The sequence below is a fragment of the Podarcis muralis genome, chromosome Z, assembly GCF_964188315.1.
Source record: "Podarcis muralis chromosome Z, rPodMur119.hap1.1, whole genome shotgun sequence".
NCBI classification, from domain to species: domain Eukaryota; kingdom Metazoa; phylum Chordata; class Lepidosauria; order Squamata; family Lacertidae; genus Podarcis; species Podarcis muralis.
Window position 1 is genome coordinate 12,412,623 of NC_135673.1, and position 25,684 is coordinate 12,438,306.

General features: G+C 44.6%; 1 protein-coding gene across 14 annotated transcripts in view; it reads left to right on the plus strand.

The window, feature by feature from the left end:
* The window catches only part of MAPKAP1 (MAPK associated protein 1), a 183,723-nt gene that overhangs the window by 106,565 nt on the left and 51,474 nt on the right, over positions 1-25,684 (plus strand). For 9 of the 14 annotated variants that reach the window (XR_013391389.1, XM_028716050.2, XM_028716060.2 and 6 more), the window contains one exon: positions 17,657-17,764. The exons of the other annotated variants lie outside the window; for them this stretch is intronic. Coding sequence is in view for 8 of the 9 variants with exons in the window: in XM_028716050.2 (XP_028571883.1) it covers positions 17,657-17,764 (108 nt within the window). In the remaining variant the exon portion in view is untranslated. The remainder of the gene's footprint in view (positions 1-17,656; positions 17,765-25,684) is intronic. 14 annotated transcript variants of the gene reach the window in all.

Genomic DNA, 25,684 nt, shown 5'->3' on the forward strand with positions numbered 1-25,684 from the left:
CAAGGGATAAACACGAGCTTCCCTGCTGCCCTCCCACTGCAATTGATTGTATTTTTTAGCTGGGCTTCAACAACATTTTCGTTCCAATCTGCTTTTAATTAAAGTGCTATGCTGAGGGTTTTTTTAAAAAACCATTTTACATTACTGAGCCTTTTAGTTTAGTTTAATTTGTTTTTGTTTTTTTAATATTATTATTAATAAAAAGGCTGCATTGGGTTTTACTTTCTAACCACTGCTTTAGTTTGGGTGGTGGGTTGTGGGTTTTTTTGTAATTATGGTTAGATTGCTTTTATGAAATTATTGCTTGATGATTTTGTTTTGTTTTGAATTATATCTGTATTCATAAAGTTATTGTAAGCTGGTTTATGGGGACTCGCTTTAAAAAAAATAGGATGTAAATGTACAAATCAATCAGTCAGCATTGGTTCTGCACCCAAAGCCTCATTTAATGGAGACACCCACAGAACACCAGATATTTTTTCTTAGGTGAGATTTGAATTGTTGCTGTGTATGCTTTATTTTATTCATTTTTCTTACATTTTTATCTCATATTTTTCCTACAAGGAGCTGCAGATGGCACACAGAGTTCTCCATTTCTCTATACTACCCTCACAAGAACCCTGTGGGGTAGGTTAGGCTGAAAGACAGTAACTAGGCCAAGGTCCTTTGTACCATGGTAGTTTCAAATTAGTGCTATAAGATTATTATTGTTGTTGTTGTTGTTGTCGTGGTGGTGGTGGTCGTCGTGGTGATTATTATTTATTGAATTTTTATCCCACTTTTTTTCTCCAAGTTGCTCAAGGTGACTTAAAAGATTCTCTCCTTCCTTGTTTACTCCAAACAACAACAACGCTGTGAAGTAGATTAAACTGAGAGGCAGTGACTGGTCTCCTACATCCTAGTCTGACACTCTGACCCAGAATTTCCCAAACTGTGTGTTGTGACACGTTAGTGTGGCAGTGTGTCGTGTGAATGTTCCCTGTGCTCCTCCCAGGGATGGAAAGGGGTTAGTTTAACCTCTGGTTTGCTGGTAAAACTGAATTAGGTAAAGGTAAAGGGACCCCTGACCGTTAGGTCCAATTGCGGACGACTCTGGGGTTGCGGCGCTCACCTTGCTTTATTGGCCGAGGGAGCCGGTGTACAGCTTCTGGGTCATGTGGCCAGCATGACTAAGCTGCTTCTGGCGAACCAGAGCAGCACACGGAAACGCCATTTACCTTCCCGCCGGAGCGGTACCTATTTATCTACTTGCACTTTGACATGCTTTCGAACTGCTAGGTTGGCAGGAGCAGGGACCGAGCAACGGGAGCTCATCCCATTGCGGGGATTCGAACCGCTGACCTTCTGATCAGCAAGCCCTAGGCTCTGTGGTTTAACCCACAGCGCCACCTGCCTCTGAATTACTGAATTACTGTGTCACAAAATGATACATGTCTAAAAAGTGTGTCTCCAATATGAAAAGTTTCGAAAGCACTGCTCTAGCCACTACACCACACTGCCTCTCTTTTATTGTTTAATTGGACAGTTTGTTTTGGTAAGCTGCATTTGAGTCTTTTGAAATAGAAAAGTGAAATATAAATACTTATCCCTTATATAAGCAGTAGGTCACCCACTGTGTTTTGCAGGAAAATTTCTCCTTCAAGCCCCCATTATATCCGAAGCCTCCTCCACAGTAACTGGGGAGCACTGCCTTTGGTGTGGCTGCTCTTGTTCTGTAGAACAGCATTCCTGTTGAGATCTGAGAGGCACCCACTCTCTGTACTTTCTGGAAACAATTTAAGGCACATATATCTCAGCAAACCTCTTCCAGCTGGGTGAAAAAGAGTCTGCCTTGGGTGACCATTTTTTATTTCTGTTAAACTTATCTTCAGTTGTTGTTGTATTGTTTTTAAAACCTCTTAGGTGTTTTATGGTATGCTTGTAAATCGCCTTGGGACATAAATTAGTAAGTAACAATATAATGCATTCATTAAATAACTGGTGATTGGCAGTGGTGGAATCAAAATGTACTGGTTCTCCAGGAAACCTGGTCTGGCTGCACTAATGAGCTTCATTACCTGCTTTGTGGCTGAAAATAAACATCTGTATCTATATCTATATCTATATCTGTATCTGTATCTATAGCTATAGCTATCATCTGTCTGCCCCAGCAGTGCAACAAATGATCCTTTGCCTCTCCTACTAGGATAGTTAGAGTGCTAGACTAGGACCTGGCAAACCTGGGTTCAAATCCCCACTCAGCCATAAAGCTCTCTGTATGACATTGGGGCAGTTGCTGTGGCTCAGTCTCACAGGGTTGTTATGAGGATGGAAATGGGGAGGTGGAAAACCATGTACACCCCCTTGTGCTCTTTCCTAGAGTCCTTCCCCCATCAAAGACAAGAAAGCATGAGATTTCTCACCCAACTTCTGCCCCAGCCGTGTCCTGTATAACTGCAAGAGTTACTCCTTTAGATCATACCACCTGGATGTAAACCAAAATCCTCCTCAAGAGGATCATGTGCTCCCCAGTTGTTCCTGGAGGACAGCTGTTCCCAGCTGCAAACACATTACCCAAACCAGGAATAATACTCAGTCCTTTTAAGACCAAAAATGCTCCTCGCGCCTAATTGTTATAAACACTCTTTCCCCAGCCAACATTTCATAGATGTGACCCGTATTTTCCATAGGTTAAGGCAAAAGTGTGCGCTCGGTGTGTGAAGCTTGGAGGAAAGCTAATACCTGTGATAGAAGTCGAAGCAGCTGGTTTGCAACGACACAGCGGCCACCCCTCCTGTCCCCCCAGCAGCTGTCAGAAATGGCTTTGTGGGTTCTGAAATCTGATCAAAAATAATTTATCCTGGTGGAGAGTGCCTCTGTCCTTTTTTCAGGGCAATCAGTGAGTGGGGCTTGCTGGCTTAAACCATCCCAAACTATAAAGCTGCATCTCTCCTTGGGTCCCTTATATGATTCCCAAGTACAGGTGTCCCTTGTGTATGAAGCCTTTGCTGCTAAATAGCATTGATTTTTCCTGAGAGCCTGTCTAGCCATGAAGAGCCTAGTTTTGGCATCAGATTTCACTTGGCCATCATTTGGCATGGGAGGTGGGTCTGTTTGGGCAAATGGGGCACTTCCGCACCAACCTCAGCCAGCCCCAGCCAACCTTCTTTCTTTCCTACAATGTGTGTTGTGTGTGGACCTGGCTGTCGGCTTCCTCCCCCAGTTTCAATGGTGCCCTTGCAGAACACAGGTGGTAGGAAGATGGGAACAAAAGTAAGAAATAAAAAGCACTTGCTGGATCAGGCCAATGGCCCATCTAGTCCAGAACCCTCTTCCCGCCATGACCAACTGGATGCCCTAGTGGGGAGTCCAAAAGCAGGACCTGAGTCGCCCCCACCCCACTTGTGATGCTCAGCAGCTGTATGCAGAGGCATACTGCCTACAACACTGTGTTGGCATCTGTCTGTCTTGAGAGACAATGGAGTGTGCCTCTGGGTCTGAAGGTAAACCTCTCTCTGCAGAGACTAGTAACTTCTGCCTGCTGCGTTATTTTTGCTGTGGTAGCAGCACCAAGTGACCTTCCTGAGGTGCCAGCCTAGGCAGTGTGTATGGAGGTCCTGGTCTGCCCAGACAACAAGATCCCCCTCTCAGTCTCACTGATGTGGTCCAAAGGAAAGCAGAGGAATATGTTTGGCACCAGCTGGGCTGCAGAAGTTGCCGGAAGGAAGCGTACAAGTCAACACCATCCAACCATCTTAGGGATCCCACTCCAGATTTGTGTAGGATTTACTCCTTAGCCTTTTCTTCTCCCGAAGATATACCGCAAGGCAGCGGGTATGGATTGTTCCTCAGGATTCACTCCCAAAGTCTTTATCACATATGAGGACCGCATCCTATAGCATTGGGCCTCCTTCATCCAATCAGATGGCTGGCTCTGGGGGAGCCGCCATTTTAACATCCCACAGTGCTCTTTCAGCATCACTCTGGGGGATTATGGGAAATTTACATGGTTGCTTGGGAGGGGCTGTAGCTGGGGATTGAACCTTAGGCCTTCTGCATGCAAAGTAGTTGCCCTTCCACTGAGCTTTGGCCTTTCTTATAACTGAGTGGCGCAAGAGAGAGTCAAGGATACTCCATCCCTTCCTATTTATTCCCAACAGTAAGAACGTGGGTTGTCTCCAACCAAGGTTTACTCAGAGTAGACCTGTTAAAATTAATGGCCCTGCATTAGCCACATTCATTAATTTAACAGGTCTGCTCTGAGTTGGACTAGCCTCAGGCATAATCCCCTGAGCATGAATGTGCATCCCACAGTATATTATTTGCTGTGTTTATTTTGCCTATGTCATAATCCACTTTTCAACCTTTTTCAACTGGTTTGGGGCAAAAATTCTTGTTTGTTTGTTTAAAAAACTGATAAATCCTTTGGGTGGCATGTTCTCTCCCCCCCCCCCCAATTACTTTTCAAATACATTCTGTTTTTTAAAAATAAATGTAGCCTATAAACTGGTACAGAAGTTCAAAATCCTCCTGCTAGCACTGCTGTTGCACCTTTGGCATTCAGGGACGCCAGCTCCCCCTTTTCCCTTGGGGCAGGGGAAGTACATGTTAGAGGAAGAACCTTTTTATTTATTTTAAGGTGTACTTTGACTAAATTCTTTAATTTCGCCAGCTGTCAAGGTGGTGTTAAGTAAAATGGGTTTGAACCGCTGTAGTTTTTGTGTCCCAGACTAGATGTCAAGGCCTTTTTGCCATCACTGGAAATTCTGTCAGTCTGGATTTACTATCGGTTTCCCACAGCTGAATTCTTAAGCAGGGTGATTTAACACCTTGGCTCTCCGTCAACCGGTTCTGGCATTTATTTGAATGCATTACGCCACTGGTTTCCATAAACTCTTCCCCCCCTCCCTTGCTTTCTTCCTTTTTTTAAAAAAAAAATGTTTCAAATAAATGACTGTTTATTTTCACGGAAACCATCTGTATTTCTGCAGAGAGCGACAGATAAACTGTACGTAAAATGCGGTAATGTCGCTGCCACGCAGGTTAAGAGAAAACAGATTGGATGGCAAACTCGCATGGTGGGGAGCAAAGGGGGTTTGTTTGAATCCTTTTATAAACATCTTAAGATGTGATGGTTGAATTTGCACACACACACATCAAGTTAAAACAATGAGGGCTGCAGTGTTTGACTTAATAGGTTAGAATAATTGTTTTATTTTTACTCGGCTAAAAAATATTCCACACCCACCCTGCTTAAACAAACAGCAGATCAAAATGCATCTGTTCCAATTGTTTTTATTTAGAGCTTTGTTTACCTTACTCTTCAGCCAGAAGGGATGCCTAGAGCCTGCTTATGAAAATCAGAAACAGGGCCGTTCCCTGCCCCTCAGACTTTACAATCTAAATGACACAACATAAAAGGATGAGGACTTGGTAGGAAGGAGGAATAAAGCAAACTCAAGTCCCAGTTCTTAGTTGCCAAATGCAGCTACTGTAGTCATGGAGCTGGGTGTAAGCACTGATGGAATGGACTGTTGCTTACTTTCCCTCTGGCCCTAGTGATGGTTACTGAAGGGATGGGGGCTTTCAGCTGGAGCAGTATCAAAGCACGAAGGAGGGTGTATATATATTTGTGCATGCATCTTTGTGTGTCTCTCACACACAAGTTTATAAAAACTACAGATGGCGAACAAGAGGCATTACCTCTTTTCTCTCTCCCTTAAGTTGCAATGCCACTTTTCAGGTGATGCCTATGATGCACACATGCATAACCTAACCTGAAAGCAAAGTAGGTTCCCTGTTTATCAATATGAAAACCTAATCACTAGATTAATTAGCTAACAATGCAATCCTATTCATGTCTACTTGAGTTCAGTGGGGCTTGCTCCCAAATGTGTGTGTGTGTGTGTGTGTGTGTGTGTGTGCCCAGGTGCAGTCCCCCCACCGCCCTGAGAGCCAGACCTAAGGATTAAGCAGGAGACACAACAACATCTTTTGGGATTAAAACTTTATTGAATTGCAGATGTAGGAAACCTTGGCATAGGCATTGGGTGTGTTTCCCTCTTAGCCCTCTACTGGGGATCTGAGGCAAGTCAGGGTTGAATGGGAATATGGGGCCACTGCAAAACGTGCATTTACACAACTGGTTCCCTCCCGCGTAGCTGGGGGCAGTTCTATGGCCCACTTGTTGTACACTTGTGGATAGAGACTCCCCTCAAGACCCCTCTAATGGGGTACCATGATATCACTACCGCAGAAGGGGTGATTCGCCGCTTCAGCCCTTTTCAGTTGTTAGACTAAAGGATTCCACTCAATGCCTAAAATCGCCACCCGAGACTATGAAATCAAGGAAATGTTACCTTGAAGGCATTCTAACACAAAGAGGCGAAGCATCCAGATAACGCATTCCGATTTGGCCAACTGCTTGGTTTTGATTCTTACCACTGCCTGGTTGTCAGACCAGAAACAAACCTTGGTGTTCTTGAACTGGTGGCCCCAGATGCATAGTGCAACTAAAATTGGAAAAAAACACAAGGAAAAGTTAAGTCATGTGTGATGCCTGTGGAATGCCAGGATGCTGGCCACGGGCAGGCACACGAGTGGACTCCAAAGTAAACCCAAAGCCACAGCGACAAGAGGCATCAGAGTGTACTTGCAGCTCATCTTTGGTGACTAACAACTCCTGCCAAAATGAGACTCTTGCCTCCAGTGGTAATACTGGGGTTGGGGGGGGGGGTGCTGAGCTCTTGCCTCCAGTGGTAACACTGGGGTTGGATGCTTCCTTCCCACCGTTAATGCCCTATTCTTGATCTTTTTTGCCACTTGCATGGCTCAGCTTGGCTGGGAGCCCCCCTTGCCGTACCCTTACATGTGTGGGGTAGAGAAACAAGTTCCTGGTGTTCAGTTGTACTGGCAGGCGGCATGCTGGTACTTCAAGGAGCGTGAGAGGTTGATAGCGGGTTTCTGGCTGGCTGGCTGGATGGGTTGTTGTTGTTGTTGTTGTTGTTGTTGGCTGTTTATATTATTACTGGACAGAACTGTAAAGAACTAGGGAGTGATAAGGATTTATCACTCCCTAGTTCTAAGAGTTATAAGGAGAAACCACAGAGCCACAAAGGATAATTGTGCACTTAGGAAAAGCTGCAAAATAAAACAGAATGCTGTTACCACATGGGCTTTTCCACAATCAGATTGCCAAGGGAGTTTGAGGCCACTTCAGTAACCAACCGAGACACCCAGCTCCACATGGGGAGAAAACGCTGCCAGGATATACAGTATCGAGGCAAAGCCCAAGAGCCCCCTTTGGCCAATTATCCCATGAACAATTAAATAGCTCAGAATTAACTGCACACAAAGCACTCAGTTTAAGTTACATTACTCAATTCATTCAGAATATATATGCAAAGGTTTTGGGGTTGTTGTTGTTATTATTATTATTATTATTTCTTATTTTTATGGCCACCAACACATAGATATATAGATATAGATATATATACCAACATATGTGCATACTACATACACATGCACATAAGTACACATGCACACACACGTATGCATATATGCACACCACATATGTAAACATATACACATCGGAAACATGCACGCCCAGATGCACACTACACACACCTGCATACATACATAATCTGTGACATGATGAATTGACATACCAAAGGAGTCTAGCATCAGTGTGGGAAAGAACCCTGAGTCATGTATTCCAAACCCCCCCCCCCAGCACGCAGGAATGTGCACCGGTCCTAAATGGGGACCAAAACCTGCAACCATACGTATGGGGAATACCATCCACTCCTTAAATGCCCTACCTTAAAGGCTTTGCCCTCTCTGAGAACTGAATGCTGTTTCAAACATAGGGCAGTCAGCCCATTAATATGCCTTTTCCGGTACTAATAAAAAGTTATTATCTTGGTTTATGTTTAAGAGGGAAGAACCGTTTCAGAGGTTTGGTTATTTGACTACAAACATTTAGGAATTGTTTTGTAGGGAACCATGTGCGAAAACTGCTTATAGGATCAGTTTACCAGAAGTGTTTTCATGTTCAAGGAATACAGTGAGTGGAGGTTTGCAGTGAGTTCTGAGGCAGTAAAATTGGGGTAGTTATTTATGCTGCTTCACTAGGGGGACAGAAGCAAAAGACAACTCTCAGAACCCAACCTGCTTACAATCAAGAACTCCAGCATGGGTGAGATTAGGGAAAGCTGGAAATTGGGGAGAGGTGTAGGCAAGGGAAGTGAATGTAGTCAAATGCAGCTGAATGCAGTTAATGTTCTTTTTAAAAAAAACAAAAAACTTCATATAGCCTTTATGTCTAATTAAAACACAATTTTCACCATCGTAAATGTCAGGGCTGAGCCACAGGCAGCAATCAGAGGGGAGCCAGGAGCTGAGAATTAGGAATTGTGCCAGGGGCTCTGAGGCAGAAGGACAAGAGCCAGGAGTCAGGAGCCAAAGGACACAGAGAAACGGACCAGAGCCAAGAAGTCCATTATTCCTTAGGCAGAGTCCCAGCCCAAACAGGAAACATTTTATAGCCCTTCCTAAGTAGGGGAGCCCAGTGGCCGTCCTGAGGCTGAACACATTTCCCTGCCCATGAAGGTCCTCCAAATAATAGCTCTGGAAGCTCAGCTCATCCGGGGGGGGGGGGCAGGCAGCCAGGCTCAGAGCCCCACATGTCTGTTCTAGCCCCATGAGAGCAACAACAGAAGAACAAAAGAAGGACTGGGGGTGCCTCTGCTACCCAGCAGGGAGAAAGCCCACTTCAATGGAGAGATTTAAACTTTTACAGGCAAATAATATTATTTCCCAACCAGAAGAGCAGGGGAGGGGAACTTTCAACAAGTCAAGGAAGGCTGCCTTCTGTTTCATGTGTGTGTTTTAATGTGTTGAGTATAGGATTGATTGACTTGGGGTTTGGTCTGGAGTGGTTGTTGTTGTTTGTATGCATGGCAATAACTTCTCCTCCTCTGACTTCTGTCCTTGCCTTGGATGTGGTTGGGAGCATGTGGGCTTCCCTTCAGCTCTCTGCAACTCATGGAGACTTTTCAAGTCCTGAGCTTCTGTATCAAAACACTTTGCAAGGCAGCAGCTACAGGATACAAAAGACCTCAGGGAGCAGTATTGGAGAGTGTGGAAGTGTGCGCACGTGGGTGTGTCAACCTGCAATGTTTATTATTTGGGACTGGACCATTTCTGATTCTGCTAGACCTGATCAGTGACAGCATCTCCCTTAAGAACATATAAAAAGCTTGCTGGTTCAGGTCAGTGGTCCATCTAGTACAGCATCCTTTACTCACAGTAGCCACCCAGATGCCTCTGGGAAACCCTCAAGTAGGCCTGTGGCATAGCTATCATGGCTACTTGCCATTGACAGCTTTGTCCTCCATAGATTTGTCCAATCCTCTTTTAAAGCCATCCAAGTTAGTGGCCATCTCTGCCTCCTCTGGGAGCAAGTTCTATAGTTTTAACCCTGCATTGTGTGAAGAAGCGTAGACCAAACAACCAAACCTGATGGATGGCACTTAACCCAGAACAGAATAAGAAATCAAGAAGTGTAAAGGGGTGGCCTGCTTGCCTCATTCAGCAACAAGTGGCCCATGTGTGCAGGTACAGCAGACCTGGAAGCCTTACAGCAGTTAGCACCATGGATTGGCTGGCTCTCTGGGTCACCTAATCCTCACACCCCACCCCCAATGGGAGGGTGAAGCTGAGCAGATGGAGAAATTCTGGCTTTCACCTCTCTCGCTTTCCTATAGCCTTTAAACTGCACTGAGCTGTTGTCATTTTTCTTTTTTGAAAAGAGCTGTATATAAATATTTTAAATAAACAAAAGGGCTCGTGCCAGTTCCAAGCCAAACCACAGAAGGTGATTTCCTCCTGAAAGTTCTCTATAAAAATTTGCTTTCTATCTGATAAAGAACTGAGCTACTTTTAGCTTTAAGGCTTCCCTGGCTTTTCCTTCCTCCTTTTTCAGAGAGGAAAGAAAATCTACTTTAGTATGGACATAGGAAGCAGTTTGACATGGGAAGTCAAACTATTGGTTCACCCACTCTGACTGGCAGTGACTAGAAACGTTAGAAGGCAGCAATTTCCATTCTGACTTGTATATGTCAATGTCAGCACTGTTTCTATTCAGTTTCCATGATATATTATGTTTTTCATTTCAGTGACCACTATTATGCTGCTAATGTTGTTGTTTATTTTTATTATTTTTATTTAATTCATTACCTTCCCTTTACCATAAGATCCCAGTGCAGATTACGATAATTTAAAATACAACTTAAAAAAAAAAAAACAATTGCCAAAAAAAAAATAGGGTGGAGGGGATGCAGTCACAACAAACAAGGTGTATGCTTAATGTAACATAAGTAGTTTTGTAAGCTACATCATTACATAAGACTTACATTCATTTCAGTGTCAAGGAAATGTCAGAACAATGAAGAAGACACCTTCATTAATTGCATACCTTTTGCAGATTTAAACAGCGACAACAGTGTGAATGAATGCTGGTTTCAATTCCTGTCCGCAGACAAATGAATGGACCACAGCAGTTTCTGTTTCCGATTCCATTTTTGTTGGGAATACTCTGGCATCCCTAGTGATGACTCTTGGGGGTTTCGGGTAGAGGGGGGTCTTTCCCATCACATGCTCTCTGATCATTTTAGCTGGAAATGCCAGTGATCTGGACCCCAGGGACCTTCAGCAGGCCAAGCATGTGCCCTGTCACTGAGCTGTGGCCCTTCCCAGTCTAGCAACACCTACTGCTTCCCAGCATCAGTTCCATGGAGGGTTGAATGCGCAGACACAGGACTGGGGAGCAGAATGGAACTGGGAGAGACCCCCGGGAACCGATGGGCTTAACAGTCATGTTTCAAAATACCAGTTGCTGGAAACCAAGGGAAGGCTATTAATTGCTAGTAGACATGATGGCTATGCTCTAACTCCACAGTTGGAGACAGCAATGCTTCTCAATAGCAGTTGCTGGAAACCACAGGAGGGCAGGGTGCTCTTGTGTTTTAATACTGCTTGATGGTTTTCACAGGCATCTGGGTGGTCATTGTGAGAACAGGATGTTGGACCAGATGGGCCATAGACCTGATCCAGCAGACTTTTCCTTGTGTTTTTATGTTCTTCTAGCCAGTGGTTTAACACATTGCAGGAGTTGGACTAGATGACCCTGGGTCCCTTCCAACTCTACAACCCTGTGAGTTTATAAAACAAACATATTGTTAAAGCGCAAACAAAAAACACAAAGCAACAATATAAAACCACATAAAAGCAAATGAAACAGAAAACCAGAGGATGCAAACACTTAAAAGAGGGCCTAATCTTATGGTTCAGGAAAGTCCTGGGCAAAAAGATATGTCTTTATTAAATGTCTGAAGCAAGAAGTGGTTGCTACCTACCAGAGGGGAGGGTATTGTGCAGTATAGGGGCAACAGCAGACAGTGCCCATTTCCGGGTCACCCCCCCCCCCATGAAATGTTGCTGGGTTCAGTACCCTGAGTAGAATTTCCCCCAAACAATCTAAGTGATCTTATAGATCTGTACAGGGGCAGGCAGTCTTTCTGGTAACACAATCCTGAGAAAGCTTACAGCTTTACAGATTGGCAGAATAAATCTGAAGATACTGTTCCTGAAACTGAGACCATGCAGTTCAGGCAGACCCAACAGCTAAGTATCCACATCAAAGGAGTAATAATATTTTTTCCACTCTATAGTGTTTTGGAACGCTTACGCATGTTCATTTCAGTAGAGGCACAATCTACGAGGAATTCACGTAAAGCATCCTTTTTCCATGCTGGCTTCTCAGGATCAAACTTAGTGTCCTCTGGCAAACAACAGTTTATTCCACATCTTTGTTTAAAAACAACTCATCAGTACCAAAAAAAGGAAGGTATCTTTCTGTAATTTTGACCCAATTCACAGCTTTCTCTTTCTTACAGCCTTAAAAAAAAAAGAGTAGGGGATGGGGGGGGGACCTGTTTATAGCATTTGCTTCTCTCATTTTCCTGAAGGTGGGGGGAAGGAAAAAGAACAGGTTTCGAGGTTTATTGTTGCAGCTTCATCTTCCTTGACCTATGCATTCTTCATTGCTATTGAAAGTTAATGGGGGCACAATTGCATTCCCAAACATTGGGGCTGTGAAAGTAGCCAGGGCCCAAACTTACTTGATCTCTGGTGATCGGTTCAATTTAGTGACCATTTTTAGCCATTAGGGTCCAGGCAGAGTGATGGTGATTTGGCGGAGGCCCAGTGTCTCTGGGAAAATTGGCTCTTTGATAAGAGTCCTGTTATCAGAGGGGGATACTTTCTCATTTACATTTAGATGAGTATTGATTATTTATTTACTCTGAGAAGTGAGATTCGTTCCCAATCTTATCTCTCCTCGTCTCTGCTTGTCAGCAGAAAGAGAGATAGAGCTCCCTGACATCAGCCCCCGAGATAACAGCACTTTCTTAGCAGAGATAAAAGTTGGAATTGGGCCTTTTTCTCGCCTTGACTGAAAGGATAAGTTTTAAAAATTAGAACTGATGGGTCAGGCTTTCAAAAGCCTTTCTGAAGGCTTTTGCAATTTAACCGGCCAGCGGGATGGCTCAGTATAATAGGGTCCAGCTTTTCACTCTTTTGTTGAGGGAATTGTTTAATTTGGTTATACATCTCGTCATCTGGGGGTGGAGGGGCCTTTTTTTTTTCTTTTTGGCAGGGTGCAGCATAAGAAGGCAGAATTGTTAACCTTCGCAGGTCACATTCAGTTTTGTTTTGTTTTTTAATTTTGAAACCAGCTGCTAGAAGGGAAATGTTTAAGCAATAGGTCAGGAAACAAAAAAACTGTGAAATGGGGGGGGGGGCAGTGAGGGAGATGTGGATTGTTTACCAAACACATTCTAGTGTTAGCAGCCCCACATATGTGACTGCTTGAGGCTGAAGTGCAGCATCCTTGGAGGTTGTGCCCAACTAAGCACTACTCAGAGTAGACCTACTAGAATCAATTGACCTATTAGTCGTGTGCTACAAATGTGTTTCCGGGCTTAATGCAAAGATCAGGTTTTGACCTATAAACCTTTATATGGCTCAGAACCCGGGTACCGGAAGGACCACCTCTCCCCACATAAACCCACCCAGACCCTGGGATCACCATTTGAGGCCTGTCTTCATGTGTCTCCTCCATGGGAGGTTTAGAGACTGGCAACACAAGATTGTGTCTTTTCATATGTGGAATGCTCTCCCCAAGAAGGCACCCCTGGCGCCATCTTTATTTTTTGGCACCAGACTTTCAGCCCTGAATCTGAACTGGGGCACAATCTGTAAGTCCTGCCTTTTCTCTGTAGATACGTGGTTTTATACTTTTGCTAGACTTGTTCTTAACTGGTTTTTATGTAAGTCACTTTGTGTCACTCTGCGACAGAAGTGACTAACAGATAAAGTAATAATTTCAGCTGGTCTCCTCTCAGTAGGACTGGCATTGGGTACAACCCAGAGAGTCTTTCCCGGTGCTACATGAAGATGCCAGGGATTGAACCCAGGACTTTTGTAACTAAGCTGTGGCTGCAACCTCACACCATTTAGTTTTTCCCCCAGGCTGAGTACATGCCTTCCAGCAGAGTTAAATAAAGGGAAATTACGTAATCAGTTACAAATGGGTGATCCCGTACACACACCCCAGTGACCTCTGGGTAATCAGGGCATGAAGACACCAGTGCTTTCCCTAGCAAGTATTTTTTTGTGGGTTGACTTTTTGTGGGTAGACTTCAGAGGAAGCTGGAGCTTCTGTTTAGGTGTTGTGGTCAATAGTCATGGATTGACTTCTCTTCCATGAATTTGTATATTATATGTAGCTCCTCCTTTCCCCCACCCCTTTCCAGAAGCAGCCAATGTTCCTGTTTCATACAAAAACACTTTTTCTCTTGCTGGTAGTTCATTGGTTTGCTTTTTTTAAAAGTTAAGTTTATTATATTTTATCGTGATCATTATTTGTTTATTTTGTATGCTGCTTTGCAAAGTCAGTATTGGAAGGCATTAAAATGTTAACAACAACAATGACAGCCACCATTGGAAGTCACTTCTAGGACTCCCCCTTTGCTTTTTGATTAATCTAGGAACTCTCCCATTGTCACGGTGTGCCTTCCTAAAACCATCACTCCTGTTCCGTTTTCATTTCCCATGAAGAATCATAGAATTGTAAGGGACCACAAGCGCCATCTAGTCCAACCCCCTGTGATGCAGGAATCATTTGCTCAATGTGGGGCTGAAACCCACAACCCCGAGATTAAAAGTCTCATGCTGTACTCACTGAACTACCCGCTCCTTCCCATCACCAGCTGCAGTAGCCAGATGTTGCTGGATTCTCATCTCCCAACATCCCTGGCCATTGGCTAGGCCAGCTGGGGCTAATGGGTGTTGTAGACCAGCAACATCTGGAGGGCCACAGATCCTTCATCCATAATCTAAAAAGTGGTATTCCCTATTTCATGCGAGAGACAAAAGGGGGTGCCTCTTGGATTAGGGCTGAGAAACACATAGCCCTTCTAGATCTTGTTTGGACTCCAGCTCTCAGCAGCCCCTGTCACTGTGGCTAAAGCTGCAGAAATATATATTCGACAGCTAGCATATCTGTGTCCGATTTCCCCTGGCTACTAAGTCTAGAATTTGCAAATGAGCTGTTGTAATGAAACAACTCAGACTGTGAGCTTCTAGATGAGCTGTAGGCTCCACCCATACAACGTTCACCAGAAACAACTTCTGTCCCAAATGTTCTCCCTGCTAAATCTGGAGTTCCCCTCTCCTCAGAAAACCCAAAAAGGACATTTTCCATGTATACCTTTGTTCATTGTTGTTTCAGTGGGGGAGTTTTTGGTGTGGAGCAGTTTCTACAGAGGAGGGTTGCTTGAAACAGCAAACAGTGGAAAACAGGGAGAATGGACATGGAAGCTCCAGGTTAAAATCACACCCAGATATATGCCACTTTATGTATGGATTGCCTGGGGCAAATGTCAAATGTATACCAGCTCTTGGTTTTAAGACTACTCCTTTTCCTTGTGTGTTTGTTCCCATAATTAGGGATGGAAAGGAAAACCCATCCCTTAGCCTTTCTTGCAGGTAGCTTCCTTTGGTTGAATTGTAATCTGTTTTATACTTTTCAACTATCTTTTTTATATATAAAAAGCACCCATATTCTTAAAAGTTTCGGAGGCATACCAATTGATTTTAAAGACAATCCATTAATTGATCAAAAGGCAGACCATTAATCAAGACAACGGTTTCCAAGCCGTTGTGTCATTAATGGGTGCCAGCAGCAAATTTCTAAGCAAATGTGGCAACTGGGATCTTTCCAGCCACGGGTGCCAAGAGCGGGGGCTGTTCTCAGTTCTGAGGATTGTTTTACACAGGGCTGCTCAGTTCTTAATCCACATCTGACAATACACACACGCACACAGTTTCCATTTTAGCGTCTGCTTTTGGCACTCATGGCAATGCCTTTTTTGTTCTTTTTTTTTTTAAGCTATCATGTATAAAATGTGTTTTTCCTTATTTGACACAACTTATCCCCCCCCCCCATTTGTTCCTTTCCTAGCTTGTGGGCTTTGGGTTTATCACAGACACGCACACAGGGGTGGTTTCTTTTTTAAAAAAGATGAGCAAGTGCTTTCCACTTTGTTCTAGGATGCTTTGTGTTTCTTTTTGTGTGCAAGTGGTTTTGTTTTGTTTTTATTTTGCTTTGTTCTCTCATCTCTCCTATCCCTCTTTTGTGTGTGCGTGTGCATTCACGTGCGCCTTTTTCCCTTTCCTTTTTCCCCCCTTTGCTAGTTGCTTGTTTCTCAGAGTGCAATTGGTTTCCTAAATGCCTGGAACCAGCTACATGTGCCATTTCTGATTGCGCCAGCCACATGGGGACTCGCTGCGCTTTCCCCCCCTGCAGCCCACAAATCGGCTGCTTTTTCTGCATCTGTTCAAGAAAGTCACCAAGAGTAGAGAGAGAGAGAGTATTCATTTTCCCCGACAAATCAATGCTGCATCAAGAGCAAACTACACTGGCAGAGGGAGAGTACTCTTCACACGACTGGGGCTGGGGGGGGGGGGAGGGAGAGCAGGAAGGGCAGAGGAGCCATAATTGAAACCCAGCCGCCGTAAATTTTGAAATTAATTGTCTTAACACGTTCCATCTCGTAACCAATGTGATGTCCGAGGCGCCCGTTTTTGTTTTTGCCTGTGCTTTTTAAATATTTGTAAATGCTTTGCTGAGTTTGAATTATGAGAGGATTACGATGAGACACTTAACTCCCGTTCCAGAGAAAGCATTGTCTGCTCTTTTTCTCTGCACCTTCCTCCTGCAACCCATTACAGCCACTCCACAAATTATTAAGAGAAGGAGAAGCGTTTCAGAGCCTTAAAGGAGTCAAAGGTTGAGAATGGTCATCACATGCCTTTGAATTAGAACAGCGTTTACCAAATCTCTGTTACTGTTTTCTGCATTAAAACTGGAGGGGTTGATTTCCAGTGTGTGTTGTAATATTTAATGACTTGCCCTCAAAGCAGATTCTTCCTTCACTGAGTTGAGGGCCTGGTTGTTGCTGATCTGGGTATTCCTGATTAGGAAGAAGCCTGCACAAAGCAGAGACTCATAAAGAGGTGCAGCAGGCAACCTCATCTGATGCTGAACGTTTTCTTTATCTAGAAGGACTGAATGATCTGCTTATACTCGATGCAGAGAGGTATAAGAGTTTTCTATCTTCAAGTGAAAACTTCCTGGAAGGGAGGGTAGGCCAGATCATGACTCGTGCACAGACGCAGAGGGGAGCCTTTTCCCAGGGCGGGAAGGTATACATTCATATCTCGGTGCAATGTAGCAGAATTAGACGGCAGGACATCTCTGAATGGGCAGGTGCATTATGATCACAGGAGTCTTTAATTATCTAATTAACTTTATGTCCCATCACACAAGTTCCCTTATGGTACACCAATGCACCCTGGTACACCATTTGGAATTTGCCAGATTACTAAATTCAGATCCCTCCTTAAGGCATGAAATTAGTGGGTGGAATTTTTCTTGGGGCACAAATCAATTTGTTCTACATCTACATTCTTTCAGTACTAAAATGGGAACAATACTGGTCTGCCTTACAGGGCGGGGAGGTGTTAAAAAGTATAAATAACTAAATGTGGTCTTCACTATTTATCTGTTCAGGCTCTGTCTCATCTGGAGTCCTTTAATGCTGAACCATCTTCTGCCCCAAGGGTCGCAATCCCTTCTGGAAAACCTTCTGAGAGCTGCGTGCCAGTGGTGGGCAGGGCCAGAGGCAGAAGTGGGCAGAGCAATCGGGATAAATTTTTATCTTTGTTCAGCAGGCTAATTTCTAAACATCCCTCTCTCTATTTCATCCATGGAAGCAAGAAGTTTTAGCAGAGTTCAAGGACATATTCTGGACAAGGAAAAATACTGTGTGAGCCAGAGCCAATGAGGTTGTGTGGCTAAGGGAGTGGGCATGTGGCTCGGGGAGAGTTATGAGGGCCAGATAGAGAGGCCTAGAGGGCCACAGTTGACTCTTGAGCTTGAGGTTCCCCACCCCTGCTTCAATGTTTTATTTCTCCCCTCCCTCCAAAAAAATACCCCCTTCCCCCCTGCCCAAGCTGAAAGAAATCCTGTAAATGTATTGTCTGTTTTCAGGCCCTCAGTACCGGCTGGAGAAGCAGAACGAGCCCAACGTCCCTGTTGACTTAGACTGTACCTTGGAGAGCCAGAGCACTTTGGAATTCTGCCTCGTCCGCGAGAATAGTACGTTGTTGGCCCTTTCCCTCCCTCTCTTGCGCTCTCGTAAAAGCTGCTTAAGGTCACATTGTTTATGTCCTTCTAGATCCCCCAGGCTGGGCAAGCAAAGTTGGAAGAAGATCTGGCTATTTCTTTATTTTCTTCCTTCCTCTTCCCAACCGCCCCCCCAAGCCATCTTCCCTCCCTGCCAGAAAGACTTCTCTTTCCAAAACTACAGTGATTGATTTCCATACCTTTTCAGTTAAATAGTCTGCACCCTATCACTTCATGATTAATCTGTTTTCTGCTAACCTCTGTGCTTGTGAAGTTACGAGCCTGTTATGAACCTCTCCCTTTCCCTCTCCCTCTCCCTCTCTCTCCTGCCCCAGTCACCGATCTACCCTTCTGCTCCAAGAAACCTGAGCAAGGATGGCCTGGCTTGTTACAGAGGTTGACCCCTTCTTCTCAGGCTTTTACCAGCATTCCTTCTACTTTTTATTTGTTTAAAAGCATTTCTAAACCACATAATCTTTAATCTCTTAAACCAGCCCACCAGATCCATTGCTTATTGACCAATCAGGTCATTCTTACATACTGGGGTGGGGAACCATTTTAGCTGCATGGGCTGGATCCTTATCAAGATCAACCTCGCAGGCCAAATCTGAAAGGTGGGTGGGTGAACTTGCATTCTCAATAGTGGTTTAACTTTCAGTCCCTCTTCCCAGGAGACTCTGGGAATTGTAGTTCCCGGAGGGGACTAAGGGTCTCCTAACAACTCTCAGCAGCCTTAACAAACTACAGCTCCCAGGACGCTTTTGGGGAGGCCATAACTGTTTAAAGTAGCATAAGCTTGTCTACACAAAAATGTTTTAAGCAGGCCCCAAAAAGAGTTCGGTGAAAGAGCCTGTCTAATGTCAGTAGACCATCATGGGCTGAGTGCAGTCCACTCCCTTGACTCAGAGATCATGAGACTTCTGAAGCTCTTTTGTAAGTGACTCTGAGAACTTCTTGAAGCTATAAAGCATAATGTAAGTATTCTAAATAAATAAGCACACAAATAAAGAAACAGCGCATGCCAACTAACTTATATTTTCTAAGGATTAGATTCCAGTGAGCTTTCTTGCTTATCATATCTTTATCTCATCTTTTTTCCTCCAAGGGGCTCCAGGTGGCATTCCTAGTTCACCCCCTCATTTAATCCACACACCAACCCTGTGAGGTAGGTGAGGCTGAGAGGGAGTGACTGGTCCTCAGCATCACCCAGAGAGCTTCATGGCTGAGTGGGAATTTGAACCCTGATTTCCCAGGTCCAAGTCCCAGACTCTAGCCGCTATACCACACTGGCTCTCGTTTAAGAGGGCATTATCCCATAGCTCAATATGTTTAAGTTTGCTGCTTCTTTTCTCTTAACTCAGTATTTAAGGCATATCAAAGTGGAGGGGAAAGAAAATGTGAGGAATTGGACAGCTGTGAATGAGCTCTTCACATCCTTTGGAAGTGGCCGCAATTGCACGATACGTTTCGGTCTAATTTTAGCTGCTGTAATTAAAGTTAGTTGTTTATTCTGATAAAGGAGTTTCAGTACGAGAGTTATTTCAGATGATCCACTCACGGTACGTATGTAATGTGTGTGTGATATGTATATGTGCAATATATGATTGTGTGTGATATATGTGTGTGAGAGAGGATATCCATCCATTCTCTGCACAGAGCTGAACAGATGCTAGTGAAATGCAAGCCAAAATTCTCTTTTTCAGCCAGTGTATCATTTATATTTCAAAGGGATTAAGTTAAAAAAGAGGGCTTTGCGTTAGCACAAATACACAGCAAGATGTCTCCTTTTCCACAGAGCCCTTGCTGCTGTCAAAAGGATTAACAAAACACTTCCCATATTTGGGACTTTTGAAACATACAGTAAGACTCCTATTTGGAATGCCGTTGCCTATTTTTTTCCTCCTCTCTCTCTCTTTCTCTTTCTCTCTCTCTCTTTTACGAGGTCCCCCAACTATTCACGCTTAATTTACTTTTATACCTCCCACCCAGCTTCTGGAAAGTTCCTGGTTCTCATTTCATCGTTAGATAGTAATTAGTATTCAAGGGAAATTGGTCTTAATATATTAAAATTGGTTAAGTGCCTTTAGACCTGTACCAAAGCCAATGTCTTATTGGAAAATGTAATTGGGGACGCTGTGTATGTAATTAATTGAATTACAATTAAGAACTTTCATTAAGCAATATACTAGTACGTTGAAGTAATAAGGGAATGTGGGTCTTTTTGTGGGGGTGCTGCATGGTTAACCTTGTGTTGTTATTTTCTTGGAGAAACAGAAGATTTGTTCGGTCTCTGATGCAGGGGTGGCTTACCAGCTATGGTTGGGCTCCAGCTCCCATCAGCCCCCATCAGCTTGGTCAGCAGTTGGGGACAATGGAAGTTGCAGTCCAGTAACATCTAGGCGTCATGGTTTGGGCTCCCCTTGATTTGATGTTTGAAGCAGCAAGGCTAAAGATTACTTCTTCTGTATTGTTGATATGAACGTTTTGCCATTTTCTTGCACTGCTCCCAAGGCAGGAACATAGGAAGCTGCCTGGCACTGGGTCAGATCATTGGGTCCATTCTAGGTCAATATTGTCTGCACTGATTGGACGTGCTTTAGGCAGGAGACATTCACAGTCCTTCCTGGAGATGTGTCCTGAGCACACCCAGCCAAGGCAGGCAAGCAGCCAGTAGTTTAATTCTTTATTGACAAAAGCACATGCTTCCAGAAGTTCCTAAGGTGCACTGGATACACATGCTCCTAGTGACTACATAGCTGGCATTAAGTTTCCCAACTGAGCAGCTGAAGCAACAGTGGGACCACCATGCTGCTCTCCCCCCTAGCTTAAGTTCCCTCATCTGAAGAAGCAGAGTGCATGCAGCCTGAGACTTCTTCTGCGCTTCCCTCTTGAAGCCGCTCCTGGTTCTAGGAGACAGCAGGGAAGAGGGCAGTGGAGACTTGACCAGCCCACCCCTCACCTGAACAGCCTATTCCTGCGCCCCCACCTCCATCTCTTGACTGCTTGGACCCTTCCCCTTCCTTTAGCCCAGGCTCCTGACTCATGGGTGGCACCAAACCCCATAAATTGCTGCCCCTCTCTCCTGATTTAGCCTCTGTCCCCCTGCCTTTGCCACACACTCATCAGAGCCCTCCTAAGATGCTGCCAGAGATTGAACCTGGGACATTCTGCATGCAAGGCAGATGCTCTGGCACTGAGCTACAGCCCTTCCCTTAGGACACGCCTTAGACAGAGTCAGGTGGTTGGTCCATCTAGCCCAATGTTATCCACATTCATTTGCAGTGGCTCATTAGGGTTTCATACAAGAGGTTGTCTGCAAGTTTTACTCAGGGTAAACCCAATGAAAGTAATGAACCTAGGTTTAGTCGTGCATGGTATTTTCAATGGGTCTACTCTGAGAAGGACTGGCATTGGATACCATCCAGGGGATTGAATCTGTGACCTGGAGAGCTGCTGCCAGTCAGTGTAAATAGTATTGAGCCAGATAGACCAATGGTCTGACAGTATAAGGCAGTTCCTGTGTTCCTAATAAGCCTGGAGCTGCAGCCTGTTTGAGAAGAAGCCATACCCCCTAAAAGTAGAGGACTCGTGTGTTGGTTTCTTGGGGGATGGAGAGCCACTCTGCCAATCTGTGTGGAGGGAGGGGCCAAGGAGAAGCCATGCCCCTAAAAGATAAAAGGGAGTCTGTCAGTCTTGGGTAGAGGGGAGCAGGCAGGAAGCAGAACTCTTCTATAAAATGGGACTGGTCTTAGTCCCAGGCTCCCATCTAGTGGAAGAATTCATCCCGGAAGCCTGATCCAGGGATCCTGGTGCTGGCAGCTAGTCTTGATTTAAGGCTGTTTCCTGTGTTCTTATTGTCAGCTCATATCTCATAGATGGCTCGCTATTTCTTTTCTTCTTTTTTGTCCGTGGTTTTCCTAATAATTTCTGTCCTTTCCCTGCTGTAAAGGAAAAGCAAACTAAAAAAAGTTTAAACACAGTACCTTTCTCTGCTTCTGCAAAAGGTCCTGTCAAGGGGGCATTTGAGAAAGGTGCTATTTCTCAGAATCACGGCAGTGGCTGTGACTTCAAACAATGAAATGGGTCCATGTTCTTAAGAATGCACATGAAATAATTTCAACAAAGGCTCTTAAAATCTGCTGTGTGGGAATTCCGTTTATGTTTTATTTAGTCTTTGTGGCTCAGTCTTGGATTGATTTAAAGCACAATGCTACTTTTACTCAAAAGCAAGCCCACTGTGGTCAGTGGGGCTTGCTCCCTAGTAATGGTGCATAGGGTGGGATCCAAAGACTGGAGACCAGCCGTTCCCCAACCTGGTGTTTCCAGACATTGCTGGGACTACAACTACCATCAGCCCCTAGGCAGCATGGCCAATGGCCAGGGTTGATGGGAGTTGTAGTCCCAATCTCTGGAAGGTGCCTGCTTGCAGAATTCTGGTCTCCCTCCCCACTTCCACTGAAATTACACCACCACCCCAGGGGCATGGGGGTGTGTGTTTCTGGCGTTTTGTTGTTTTTCCCTTCCAGATCCTCGCATAGCTATTCCTGACATGCCAGCTGCTGTTGCCAACACTGCCACTCAGCTGTTACTTAGAGCTTCACATATTCTCCAACAACTCCAACTTCCTGCTAATTCTGTTTCTCCTGCGTGGGTGCTGTTTCATGGGCCTTAACCCTTTTGACTCAGCTGCTTGAACATGGCATTTGTGAAGCTTACTATCTGTCATAAGGGGCAAACAGATACACCCCAGCACCCTGAGTCACATGGGGCACAAGCCTTTATTTTGTTCATTTATATATCACGTTGTTGCATCATTTCTTCCAGTGAAGTCAGTGGCAGTGTTGCCTGTGAGGTTGGTTCTTGCAACTTTCCAAAGATATGGGTTCTAGATTATTATCAAGGGAGTTAATAAGTGAGTGTGTTTACTTGTATTACTGATTCACAGTGCGGGTGCCTTAGAGCAGGAGTGGGGAAATCATTTTCAGCCTGAGGGCCACATTCCTTCTGTGCAGCCTTCCAGGGGCCACATGCCGGTGTTGGTTGGAGCCAAAGTGTGCGGGGCAACAAATGTTAATGTTACATTTGTATAGGAAGCTAGTTTCGTACATACACACCTCTATCTTACTCACAGACAACCAAAAGGCATTATCAGAGTTCAAGGACATATTCTAGCCAGGAACAAAAACACACAAAGAGGGTGAGAAGCAAGACCAATAGAGAGGCCTAGAACAGCCCCTCTTAGAGGTCCAGATAGGTCTGATTTGTTCATATAATCAGCTGGTCTGAGAGGACATTGCTGTCTAATCTTGTGCCATCAGAACAAGTATATTTTTATTCATATTTATTAATGCTTTTAAACAGTTCAGTATAATAAAATCTGCATCAGTTAACAAAAAAGATCAAGACTTTTACCTAACTACAAATCTTAATTGCTTAAATTTGCAGCTCTAAGTGAGAGAGTCTGCCGTATTTAGGCGCAACACACATAAAAACAAGTTGTGAAGTTTATCAGATGTCAAAAAATCAGCAAGTGTCTTAAGTTTAAGGATCTCCTTTGAGCTCAAATTATTTTGAGTAAATTTAGAAGGCCAGATTCAGCCACCTCTGAGCCTGAGGTTGCCCCCCACCCCACCTTAAAGGCCTCCCTTTATCCAGTGTTTATCAAGGCTGAGAAGTGTAGTCAAGACATTGGTGAGATGAGGAGTGAACAGTCTCCAGCCCTTGGCATACCTTCAAAAAGCCTCTGTGAGCAGTCAGTTGAGACCCCTTGCAAAAGCAGCCTCTTCCTTCCACAACAACCAGAGTAAAGGGAGGTTGATTAGGGAGGCATCCCCCAACTGTGTTCTTGCCAACTGCTGGCTTTGAACAGTCAGCATGTGTTGCCCAACCATTTACCCCAAGGGAATGAGACCCTCAACAGAAAAAAAAAGTTGCCACCCTATGTTAGATTAATCAATTAAATGTTTCGATTAAAAAGTGCTGCTGCTGAATCTGCAAATTTTATTAAATTGTTGCAGAGAATGAAATCAATTCATCATAGTAAACAATAAAACTGTTTTAATCAATTAATCAAATGAACTTCTGATTCAAAATCAATGCTTTTATTCAGCAGAGATTATTAGCTTACAGTTTTTGATAGATTAAAAAGCTAATAAACCAGTAGATCATATTCATTCATCCCTTATAAAAAGGTTAGGCTTTCAAACGCCATCTTGAAAGAGGCATTCTTTCTTGCTTGTGAGAGAGAAAGGGGAATATCTCTACAAAACCTGAGGCAGGATTTCAACCTGCCATTTCCCAAGTCCAAGCCCTAACCCTAGCTCACCATAGCTCTTACCCCAGGGTTCATGTTTCTAGTTACACAACTGAGCATTTGAAAGAGGCTCTCAATGACTTTTATTTTTAGACTTCATTTATGTATCCCTTCCTGTGATGCTTCTCAAAATGATTTCACAATGCCGTTATATGTAAAAGAATTACATATATAGAAACCATTACATACACTGGTCATGCTGGCCTTACTCTGCCTCCTCGGAGGGAGCAGGGCTTCTGAATACCAGATGCTAGAAACCGCAGGAGGGGAGAGTTGCTCTTGTGCTTGTGGATTTTCCACCTTGGTTGGCTACTGTGAGAACAAGAAGCTGGACTAAACGTTCTTATACAGGCACACACACACCCCACGTACACACGTGTGTGGCTGTGTATGTGTGTGGTGACAGGAAATAAATAAGTAGGATCATACCAGGAAACAACGGGAGAGAGCTGGAGATCTGAAGATGACAGACTGAAGTAGAGCTCATCCGGAGACCCTCCTGTGCCAAGCCGGGCTCCCCAAAGACAGGGCCTCCCAGACAACTACCAGTACAGTGGTACCTCGGGTTACAGACGCTTCAGGTTACAGACTCCACTAACCCAGAAATAGTACCTCAGGTTAAGAACTTTGCTTCAGGATGAGAACAGAAATTGAACGGCGGCAGCAGGAGGCCCCATTAGCTAAAGTGGTACCTCAGGTTAAGAACAGTTTCAGGTTAAGAACGGACCTCCAGAACGAATTAAGTTCTTAACCCAAGGTACCACTGTAAAGAGAAGAAAGGAAGAAGAGGGAGGGAATGGGGCAAGAGGCACAGGGGCAACGGAAAGGGGACACCCGCTGCTTCACCACCATTGGGATTCTGCTGCCGCTCCTGCTGGCTTCCCTCCACCAGCCTCACTGAGCAAGTGGAGGCTCCCTGCCTCCGTCTGCCCCCCCCCCCCCACGTGGCCATACCTGAGAGACTGACCTTCTCAGGAGGAGAAGAGAAAGGTGGTGACAGTGAAGGCATCTACTTGCATGGAAAGTGAGCAAGGGCTCCTGGGGGGGAAATGGCGGCACCCAGGAAGGAAACCTGACCCAACCCTGCTTCCCACGCATCTTCCCCCTAAAGACCTCAAGCCCCGCAGGTCTCCTGGAGCCAGGTTTGTTCGCTCCCTCGGTTTATAAAGGAAAATCTTTTATCCCTTTCCTTCCCTTTTTATTTTTATTTTAAAGATGCTTTTTAGAGGACTGCAAGAAAATCAAACTTATCCATTCTTAAGGAAATCAGCCCTGAGTGCTCACTGGAAGGACAGATCCTGAAGCGGAGGCTCCAATACTTTGGCCACCTCGTGAGAAGAGAAGACTCCCTGGAAAAGACCCTGATGCTGGGAACGATGGAGGGCACAAGGAGAAGGGGACGACAGAGGACGAGATGGTTGGACAGTGTTCTCGAAGCTACCAGTTTGACCAAACTGCGGGAGGCAGTGGAAGACAGGAGTGCCTGGCGTGCTCTGGTCCATGGGGCCATGAAGAGTTGGACAAGACTAAATGACTAAACAACAACACTTTACGTGATTTCACTTATTCATGCGGGGGCC